Raw genomic sequence first — 11545 nt, forward strand, 5'->3', positions numbered from 1 at the left:
AAAGAGTATTCTAATTGAGGTTATATCAAACCTGGTATATATTCACAAACTATGTGAGATAAGTTCGCCATTCAAGCGAGTAAAAATAATTGATTTTAAGATAGGACTTCACATCTAACGAGATTTGATAATTTTCTGAGCTATCCATAAATATAACCTACAAAAGGAGCGTTATGTGTCACCTAGATTGGCCTATAACATACGGTTGGACCAATATAACACCGTTAAGGTATTTACCCATTGATGATATTTTAAGTCTTCTGATCTCCAGTAACTTTACTCTGGAGCACAAGAATTGTGGCTTTTTCCTGATGAAGGCGTAACTCACGCCGAAACGCGCGAAGAGCAAAACAGTCACGCCACAACATTGTCTACTTTTATATACATACTATTTATTATGACTAATGAATTGACTACAGACATGTGCAGAATATTATGTTTTTATGCATTTATGTTATGAATGAACAAATTAATAAAACAAAATTTTTTATATATTCATTGTTGATTTCAGTTATTTTTTTTTACCTCTAGACACATAATTAGTAATTGGTTTTACCTTTCATGACTGCCTAGGTTGTTACTTCTCAATATACCTTACCCTGTCCTAGCAATTGGACCTATCAGGGGGTCCTTGTTTATTTCACAATGAAGATGCATATGGCCACCCGACTGAGTCGTGGTGTCCAAGTCACAATAAATGGTGACTTGGCTGCATCGCGATGGTCCTGAATCGTCTGAGAATGAACCAGGTGGAAATATTAAATCTGAAGGATAGAATGGTGGACAAAAACACCAGTTTGCCAATAGCTTCTACCCGCTTAGACTCCCTGTACAGGAGTAATAAGTAAGATGTTAAAATGTGTGCAACTCATGGAAGCGTGCAACACCAGGCTGTAGGGCAAAGCGTGCTGCAACAAAAGCAAGGTTGACTGGAGCGGGCGATAGCGCTTGGTCATCTCTTGACTGACTGGGGGCAGATGCAGAGTTTGGGCCACACTAAACAATAACTGATTCATCAGTGGCTCGTTGAAAGGAAGAACGGAAATCAGAAAACCAACCAGAGATACTTCAGATGGAGAGCCTCTTAACTCATTGGGGCCCGGGGGTGCACCAGAAGTAGTAGCTAAGGATCCGAAGAGTCGGTTCATAGTCCTGAACTATTTGATCTGGTGTGATGTAACTGGCGGGCCCTGGGAACTGGGGTCATGCCAGAACCAATTATGGGATCAGCTCCGTCGTCGGTAGCAAGATCGACAGGAGGGTCACTGCCCGCCGGGCCTGCGCAGGCGAATGGCAACGGAATGCCAATTTGATTTTTTGGGCCTCATTGTAGACTTAGCCGATTATCTCTACAAAGATAGGCCTCTTGAAGCGCTTCAACGACTCTAGGAACAGCACCAAAATTCAGATGCGGTCTGAAACTTGAGTGGTTCCAAAAAGGAGTCTTTGTGTTTGGCGCTGCAGAACTTCGCTGTCACAGATGGCGTTCGGGTTAATTGGCGCACAGTTGGCGCAAGCCTTCGAGTCGTAGCAAAGACACCGCAGTCATACCTGGTTGTTTGCAACCTGCTTTTGGGGAGAAATCCCTTACACACTGAGGTTTCTTTTTTTAGAGAATGTCTCTGAAAGACACGAAGAGAGCTGGTGGCACGGAAAGAAAGAACGTCAGCGTTCAGAGGTGGCACCTACGTGGGCCACGCATGTCAATTCTAGAGCTGAACTGTGTCAGTGCAGAGTCCAGAGCTACAAAGCATTATACTCTGCACAGTGCCTTAACTTTGTTTAGGAAGAGCAGTTCTGGTCTGCCACCTTCAAACACCGGAAACTTACTCATTCACTACAATAAAACATCTCAGAAGGCGAGATAGCACCAGTCTCCAATACAACAAAATTCCAGGAACCAGCAGGGTTCCGCTGCCACATTAAAGAATAAACAAGTCCCAATTAGTGCACTGCTATGTTAACTGCTTCTGTAAATGGGGGAGGAAACACCCCTGCGGGAGACAAGCACAGCCAAGATCTTATTCTGAAGCTGGGTTAACACTCAATGGATCATGCCAGCTAAAGGCCAATATCCTTCTACAATAGTGACCTGTCAAGCTTATATCACATCCTTGCACTATTATCACTCAAAATACAGTTCCTCATGATTAGAGAACTTACAAAATTGATGAAACCCTTCAAAATGGGAAGGACATAACCCTCACCAAAAAATGGTAACGTTTCGTACTTCTAATGGAGTGGGGAATTTAGGCTACCGCAAATTGAATCGTACAGAAATGTATTCCAACATGAGCAAATTCGAGCCTTGACTCACTTGACCCACCATACTGGGTCCACATAGAAAAGTCCCTAATTCAGGTAAAGAATACCACACAAATACTGTATAAAGGGGCAGGCAAGGCCCCATAAAGTTTCCAACCTGAAACTGCAAGCTATGAAATTTCCATGGCACAACGCACATGCTAAGCTGGGGAAAAACAGTTGTCTACACAAAGGTGCCCTCCTATGGGACAATGACTATTAGAATATGGAGAGTAGAACAATCCTGGGGTAAATTTAGGGCTGAAGGGTTACAGAAAGTGGGCCAATTGATAGTGGACTGCAGACTGAAAATGTCTGCGGATGTAACTGATTAATTTCCCTTACCCTCAACCTTCTGCTGTGACTTCGAGACCACCTCACTGTATCCGGGAGACTCTAAAACCCTACCTCAGGACGCTTCAACATTCCACCATACTGGACTATCATGGGTGACATTCAACTGTGCAGTTTCAGTCCTATACAAGATCCTCACCAATGCCACTTTTTCAGTTGCTATATCCAACCAGTTTAACACAGGGTGGTTCCACATAGAATACACGATAGAGGACTTGTCATAATTCATGGTTGGTCATGATAAAATCGCTCAGGGAAGCATGCCTAAAGTGGAGTTCTTTTAAAGTACTACGTAGGCAGCATTGGTCTGCCAAGTAACTTGAAGATTCAGGTATTTTACTTGAAGCAGTGTGCTGTAAGTGCCATTTAAGGAAGAGCGAGGAGTGTGTACTACATTGGTGGAGCTAACCACAGTTCTTCTCAATTACAGTCTTTGAATACGTTAGGATATACGTTAATATATATGTAATAAACCTCAACAACGAAATGAGAGTACAATGGAATCCCCCTGGCTGCTCGAACCGCACTTACACTGGTATTTTACGAGGTGCCCACACATTCTGCTATCATCTCAGCTGCCTGTACAGAACTGACACTCCTCCAGCAGTTCGAATAGACGCCCACCCAGCTGTACGCGGTTTTAACAATGGCACACCACAATGGAATAGCACATCGACCACCTCACCTAGAAATTACGTTAAAAACTTCAAAGCCTAACGAGGAACATTTGAGCACAAAAATGCTGGAAAATTATTTGCGGATACAATGACAGCATGGCACTATCACTCGCCAAACGGTAAAACATACACTGGCAGTTGTGTAATAAGGAAACTTGCCAATATGATGAGGTGTGTGTAACATTAGCAATGAACATTTATACTGGACTATTATACTAGTACCTTACACACTGCCTTTCTTCAACCAGGTAATGAACTTGGAGGGGTCCTGTATGAATAGTTCAAACATCACTCATCAACGGTCAAGTCAGCACACAGATGAAGGAAAACAGCTCAACTGCATACAAGTAACTTATCACCTCCTTAAGTGACTCGGAAATTCGTGCACCTGCAAATGATACGTGTCCTTTAAACCTATTCTAGTTCACAATACCCCTTTTATCAAGTAAACATTATTGAATACAAAGTTTAAAAATAAATATATGTACAGATCCTATGCAAAACAATATAAACGTATTGTTTTGACTGTGGGTTCCAGAGTAGAGTGCTACTGACCAAAAAAGAACTTCAACACCCCATCAGGGGTAGCAAGCGCTATATAAATGCAAACCTTTTTACCTTCTCTATCCCTCCACTGTCCTTCTCAATCCAAATACCTGACTAACACATCCATAGCTCAAATTACTTTCATATTTTCACTATACTAATTCACGACTACTCATTTATGGGTTCCAGAGTAGCGTGCTGCTCACAGAAAAAGCGATTGGACGCCTCATCAGGGGTAGATAGCGCTATATAAATGCAATTACAATACAATGCAAATTATACGATTACCACACTTTAGACTGGAGCCAATGATGCACTGCTTGACAACAAGTTGTAACTTTGATAATGGTAAGTGCAAGAACAGGGGGTGGGGGCTGTCTGGATTGGAAAACTTGAATGCAGAAAATTCAGTTGACGCACGCTAGCTTAAGCTAAGGAAAACATAACTTCCTCGACCGACACTTAAGTAATGATCGCAAGTGGATGTAAATTTGTATCTCCTGTAGTGAAACATATTTTACTGTAAAGTGTCCTAAGACCCTTAGGTAATGACGATATAGATATATATATATTTCTTGCCGGAACAAGACCTAAAAACTCTGGTCCAATCGCTGGTTCTCTCTAGATTGTACTGCAATTCTCTTCTTACTGGCCTCCACAAATCTCACTTGTCCCCCCTTAAATCTATTCTCCATTCTGCAGCTTGTTTCATATAGGGGGCCAAATGAAGCAACCACATCACAGCCATTTTATCTTCCCTCGTTTGGCTTCCCATCGAGGCAAGATCTACCTACAAGACTGCCTGTATCACCTACAAAGCATTGCACCACTCCTCTCCTTGCTACTTGGCGAATAAACAAACTCTCTGGAGGCTCCAGACCATCACGCAATGCATAAAATGTATTGCTTGAACCTCCCACGTTCGAGAGGGAAAGATCGATGGCCCAATCCTTTTCAGGCAACGCAGTGAGAATCTGGAACTCACTTCCGCCTCAGCTCCGGACCACCACCTCCCCCCCCCCCCCCCCCCCGGTCCTTCAAAACTGACCTCAATCTTCTCCTCCTTCAAAAACACTTCCAAACCTAATTCACGCCATATCTATTCCCTCAGGCAAGTTCTCTCACTACAGGAAATTCTGTACTCCATGCCTATAGAAGTGCCTTCCCAGTGTGTTCTTGTGTTTTGAATGACTGCCACTTATTGCAGTATTATATCTCTACTTGTATCCAGTATGTTTATGTAATTTACCAAATTCATGCCACATCTATTCCCTCAAGGAAGTTCTTTCACTATAGGGAATTCTATACTCCATGCCTATGGAAGTGCCTTCCCAGTGTGTTCTTGTGTTTGGAGTGACTGCCATTTATTGCAGTATTATACCTCTATTTCAGTAGGCTTATGTAACATGCACACTTGTCACTCTTTCCTCTTGTAACGTATCGTTTGCTACCTCATCTTGTATCTTGTTTACTGTTGTAATTTGCTCAATTGTCACTTTTTCCTCATGTAACGTTTGCTCTTGTACTATGCACACTTGTAATTTTCTCATGTAACGTTACTGTTCCTATTGTGAAGCGCTGACACCTTTGGGTAAAGTCCGCGCTATATAAAAACGCGTAAATAAATAAATGATATGCAATCCATCATCTCAAAGCGGGCACACCCCTCCTTCCCCACACACACACACTAGCCTAGCACTCTGAAGGGCGACCGACCCCAGCTCCCCAAAAAATCATCCTCTCTCCAACACTCAAAAGCGCAGGCCCACGTTCAGATAGCAAAAAAAAACACGCGCCCACACAAATATTATCGTATTATAAACACCATCTTGCGTAAACTGCTCCCTTGTGAAGGAAGCTAATGAAGCTACACTAAAAACACCTTTCTCGCAACGGTCTACAACCACTCACCTCGCCTTCAGCAACCTGCTCGCGCGCTCCAGGCACCACGCAGTATCGGGCTCACGGATAGGCCCGTTCGAAATCAGCGTGTGACATCAGACGTACGTCGACGTATTTTAGTCGTCATCTCCGGGAAGTCTGTGAAGCTAATTTTCTTCCTGGTTTAAATATTGTCGGCAGAAAGATACATGCTGGGAACTTTAGCGTTTTCGCAGGTTTCAGAGACCTGCGTTCTGAGCTGTCGCAGTTCTTAGTTGGAAGGGAATTCGGTGAATAAAAATGAGAGGCATAGAAAGAATGAAACGGTTCAAGATAAAAAAGAAGTATAACTACAGTAACAAAATGAGAGGCTGTGAAAGAATGTCAAAATAGCCAAGAAAAAGAACAAGGAAGGGGTGCCCGGATAGGGGAAAGAGTGAAATAAATGAGGGTTAGGTAGAGGAGGAATAAGCGCAAGTAAAGATCGCAGCATTGCGTGGGAAGTAAGGAGAACGGAGAAAAGAAGATCGGAAATGAGACTTTAGTTTATCTCTACGTTTATTTTAGTTAAACACCATTGCTTTAAATGGAAAAAAATAAGCGCAGGTACTCGTCAAATTGAGATGTGGACTAAGGGAATGGGCAGTGCTTTAAATGGGAAAAAAAAAGTGCAGGTACTCATCAATTTGAGCTGTGACATGGGGGTGTGGCAAGAAGGCGGGGCTTGGAGGCGGGACAATGGGCGGGGCTAATGTCACTTTAAAAGGCGCAATAATTTTTTGGGGTGCGAATAATGACAAACTGCTTCAATCTGTAATATATTGTTGATACCCTTGCATGTATTAAAATACTTTTAACATTCTCTTTCAAATAGTGCATATGAAATTGCCGGTGCACAAATGGCACATGGGAATTACATTTATTATGCACAGATTCAGCGACCATGGCCAGCTTATAGAAGAAAAGTAGACAATTTTTCTACCAACCAATACTAGTTGACAGATTATTGAATAGGTAGCCATCGGGTTTTCCTTTTTATCAGAGGCATTGGTCTAATAAAAGTACAGTCTGGAATTCAGTCCACCAAGATAAATTGCAAAAAAGAAAGTTTATTAATCTAACAGGACACAGTTCAGTTGAAGCCTGACATATTCAGCAAATATGAGCTAAAGTACTGGATAAATAAAAAAAAACGAAAATGTTGTGGAACTGCATTTGGAAGCTTGGAAATTGCCATTAAAGGTTATAAAAAGATCAGCAGTGTTTGTCATTCATCAAAAAAGCGTCCACATAGCTTCAAAAGGGGATTTTTCTCCCCCCTGGTTGCGTGAACGACAAGCTGTCTCATCAGCTGATCTCCTTCCTAGTTGCAACCATGTTTTAACATATGGTAGTGGTTCAAACCTTTGAATAGGTGGGCCTACACATTTCAAGAGCAGAAGGGACGACAGACGATTTGTGGAAAGACAATTTCTCTTTGGTGTAAGCAGATCATTCATAGAGCTAAAGCTTCTTTCACATTCACTGGTGGATACAGTAATGGTTTCAACAGCTTTCATCAATGGTATAAAATCTAGAGGCATGTAGACAGCTTTGACTTCCTTGTACTCTCTAAATCCCCTGATACTATCGACCACATTTACTCTCAAGATTTGACAGAGCTGCCTCACATCCTTGTCACCATATTGTATATCCATGCTGTCTTCTGGCCAGTTTTCAGGATAAAGCAATTTTATTTGCTGCATAAACAATTTCAAGTTGTCTGCTTTGGGAGTGTCTGTCATTTTAGTGCTGACATGGGACGATTTTGTAGTGGAAAATCTTGTTTTTAGGTTTTCAGCTAAGCTCCTGTAGAATTGACCTGCATTTATCATTGGAAATTTACTCTTTTCATGCAGTTCTACACCTCTGAATTTTAGGCTGCTCCAGTCTTCCATGGCTTCCTCAGTGTATGGACCAGGGGTGTTAACCATTGATTCAAAGACCCTGACTGCCCTTGTCAGCAATTTTTCAGCATCAGGAAGAGTTGTATCATTGCGCTGAAGCTGGCGTGAAAAGTCACTCAACTCTGCTAGAGCGTCCAAGATGACACCAACATTCTTTACAAATGAGCAAGAGGTCAGAATATTGTTAAGGCCAGCATATTTTGCTCTATCTCTGGCATCACGTTTTTGGTCAGCAGCAGCTTTTGAGAAATGCTGGTGTAGTGATGAAAAGCTCTGCCAAACAGCCTTTATGCTCCTTTCACTAGAAGCAACCCAGCGAATGGAAATAATCCGTCCAATTACAAGAAAAAGCTGCTCAATTTCCTTTGCACACTGCCTCAGTTCCCTTTGATTTTTAGGTGAAGCATGGTACAAAGAATACAGTTTGTCAAAGAAAATCTGAAAGTGATTTATGCCTGAAATTTCTTTCATAACATCTCCCACAGCTAGCTCCAAACGATGATTGCTACAGTGCCACACAAATAATCCTGGATAGCGAATCTGAAGCTGTGTTGCAACTCCAGCCTGCTTCCCAAGCATAACTGATGCACCATCACAGGCCAAGACGATCAAACACTCTCGAAGAAAGTCCTCATGAAAGCCATGCTTTTGTAGACACTGAGTCACAGCAGTGATAATATCATTAGCTGTGGTGCCATCAAGTTCAAGAAAGTAAAAAAAAAACAAGTACGCATATCAGAATCATTTGCGACCGCAGCACGCAAGCAAAGGACAAGCACAGATTTTCCACTAAATGTGGTGGATTCGTCAATTAACAAGCATATTTTACGGTTTTTTTCTAATATGTCCTGTACAAGTTTTTTCCTCATGCCTGAAGCTATATGGTCTAAAATGTCAGCACATGAATTGTTACTGTGTAGAACACGGCCCATATTTAATCCATTCAGCTGTTGCACATCAACATCAAGTGACATATCTACAAATGGCAGCCCATGTTTCCCTATTTTATATGCTGTACGAAACACACGGCATGTTGTTTCCTGTTCTGCAATGTACATTAAATGTGCATGATTTTCCATGCTCTGTCTCAGGGACTCTTGTACAATTTTTTCTGCAGTGACATGAGCTGTTGAAAATTTATGCTCTCTGATTTTTTTCCGTAGGGACATCTGCTGCTTACATTTCTCTTTTCCATAATGAGTTACGTTGCAATCGGACCATTCGTGTGCAAATCTTAAGCCTTGGGTTTTATCTGCACCCAGTGTTGTTAGCGATCTACATGTTGAGCAGCCTAATTTTTTACTTTCAACAATTAGCCAGCTATATTCTTTACAGAAATATTGCATTTGCTCAATATTCCAGCAGTCCGGTATGTCCCCCTCTTTGAGCTCCTCTGTAGCAGATGTGGTAAAAAGCTGTGTTTTGTCAGGCAAACAGGACAAATTCTCACCAGATTGAGGCACAGCAGTGTCCACAGTAATATAATCATCTGCATTATGATTAGTATTACCACCATCAGATACAGAACATTCAATATCGTCCGCGTACTCCGGCTCCATTTGCTTCCTTTTAGTGCCTTGAGAGGCATTATCCTTTTGCAACCACTTCAGCAAACTCATTTTCACTACGTAGATTGAACTTGGATCTGTAGCAACCTAACACCTGACACCGACAACCTCTCCCTGATCGCAACGTCTCACAAAGCCCGAGGCAGTTAAACTGAAAGAAAAAAGCGATGGTTTTCAAATGTGAATTTAAAAACATGAATTCTTCCCTCCACCCTGACAACAATGCCGATATTGAACTTATGTTCATCCTCTTGACAGCCTGGGGTCTCATTATACATGATCACTATAATTTATCAATCAAACACAGGGGAGGATTTTGTAAAGCGCATATCCTGAAGTAATATTGCAAGGTTCTCCTATATGTGGTAATGAAGTAAAAGGAGGGAAAGTATAAACAATTGTGTAGGATCACACAATTTGGTAAAGTGGGGAAGCCAGGATTATTCCCAGATTTTCTGATTTCTGGTCAACTGCACAATGTGAAACCAGAAAACCTGGGATTAATCCTGGCTTCCCCACTTTCCTAAATTGTGTGATCCTAGGCAAACAAAAATGCAAGTGAAAACCCATGATATTCACTAATACGCTTCTGGTGTAAATTGGAGAGTTTCTGTCATCAGCACTTCTCCTCCCTTTTTCCACAAGAGCAGTTCAAACATGAATGGCAAAATATCCTAGTTTGCAAATGTTTTCCACATAACTATGGCTTTTTGCCATATTTGCCACATAATACATCATCTGCTGCATAATCTGACGATTTTAACTAAGAAATTGTTTAAAGCTCAAACTCATCAAAAGTTACTAAAAAATGTGACTTGTGCTGCTGTGAAGTGGAGGGCCCTTTGCAAAGGTTGACTGGTCACCTTTCTCACTGCTGCGGTTGTATGTTCCACTGGTACTAATAAGGAAAAATCTTTGCAGAGACCCGTAGCATGTGTAAAAATTTCAAAATAATAAATTATCAGAACATTTACAGCACCACTAATACCAGTGTAGGGTGTCAGAGCACTTTGCATCACACGTATTACACAAAGACAATCATTCATATGTGTGTAAATCACTGTGTAGGAAACGTTACATAAGACAAAGGACTGCAAGGTGTAGGAGTCACATGACAACCATACTAGTAGGCAGCATAGTTTAATGGTGATTGGTCTGCAGAAACACAAACTCAGAATTAAAAACATAATAACATGGTTGGGGGTTCTCTTTAATAATCAGAATTGATTTCTATCCAAATGAACCCTTTTTTGCCACATTAGGATAACCGAAGACTGGGGAAAAAAACATAACGCTCTAATTTATACCTTGGAGTTTGCATGCAGCTCATACATGACAGTTAATAGCTCACTGTTCTATGTTAGGATTTTAACTTATTAACTGCAAGTAACAATAGGGTCTCTCTGACAAAAGCAGTAACCCACTGACCTATTCACATTATGTGCACTTTGTGATCTGCATGGCTCATGTGCGTAGCAGCATGCACGTTACACCTCTGCCATTCCATTTCATGAGACAAACCTTCCACTAGACAAAACACCATCTCTCTCTACTAAGAACATTAATCACTGGAGTTATCAAGATATTTTTATTGTTGCCCAAAAATGTTGGAGGCCAGGAAGGAGGCAACAAGTGCTTTTAAAACCATATTATACTTACAAACACAACGCCCCCACCTGAAGTTAGCGCCCGGTGCGGTCACACTGCCCTAGAGCCACCCTGCTCAAGGGTCCTGTGACCTCAGTGACAGAGTCACTGCCACTCTATGGTGTGCTGCTTCATAGGTCTGTCCCCAAGACTGGAGGTGAACTTCATGGATAGTGGTGGACAGGCCTTCAAGGTTAATCCACACTTGCCACCGCTAGGGTCCACCTGCTGGTGCCAAGACACCAGGGCTTTTAAGATCTTGCGGCGCCTTCTAAGGTGTAGCACAGGAATGTGCTCCCTCAGGAGAGTGGTCTGGGAGCCTGGTCAGTAAGGCTGAACCTGGTTCACCAGTTCCACTTCAGCAGCTCTGACCATAGCGCCACATCCTCTCCCCCACTGAACACCATACTGCCCCACTTAGAGAAACTTGCACTGCACTGACCCGCTATAAACACCTGGATGTGACTCAATTCTAATTACGCACTAGACAAGAGCAATATGCTGCCTAAAAAAAATTAACAACATCCTAGAAAAAGCAAACCCTCATAGGGAATGCAAGATTAAGTAAAGCATGTGAAATGTAAGCAGGAACAACATGGTTACCTTTTTCCTTATACACTCA

General features: G+C 41.9%; 2 protein-coding genes across 3 annotated transcripts in view; both read right to left on the bottom strand.

Annotated features, from left to right (window-relative positions):
- BUB3 (BUB3 mitotic checkpoint protein) overlaps positions 1–5924 on the bottom strand; it is a 100953-nt gene extending 95029 nt beyond the window's left edge. The window contains exons 1-2 of one of the 2 annotated variants that reach the window (XM_085601700.1): positions 5793–5867; positions 3558–3723 (exon numbers count right to left, since the gene is read on the bottom strand). The gene's annotated coding sequence lies outside the window, so the exon portion shown is untranslated. Of the gene's footprint in view, positions 1–3557; positions 3724–5792 lie in introns of both variants that reach the window. The other variant, XM_085601691.1, reaches the window with a different exon arrangement.
- Positions 5925–7036: 1112 nt separating this feature from the next.
- LOC146866825 (E3 SUMO-protein ligase KIAA1586-like) lies at positions 7037–9327 on the bottom strand. The gene is made up of 2 exons (XM_085617737.1): positions 8622–9327; positions 7037–8394 (listed from the first exon to the last, which is right to left on the bottom strand). Exons 1-2 carry the CDS (start codon positions 9325–9327, stop codon positions 7037–7039), a joined length of 2064 nt encoding a protein of 687 aa, XP_085473863.1.
- Positions 9328–11545: the final 2218 nt, after the last annotated feature.

The sequence above is a fragment of the Triturus cristatus genome, chromosome 1_2 (genome assembly GCF_964204655.1).
Source record: "Triturus cristatus chromosome 1_2, aTriCri1.1, whole genome shotgun sequence".
NCBI classification, from domain to species: Eukaryota; Metazoa; Chordata; class Amphibia; order Caudata; family Salamandridae; genus Triturus; species Triturus cristatus.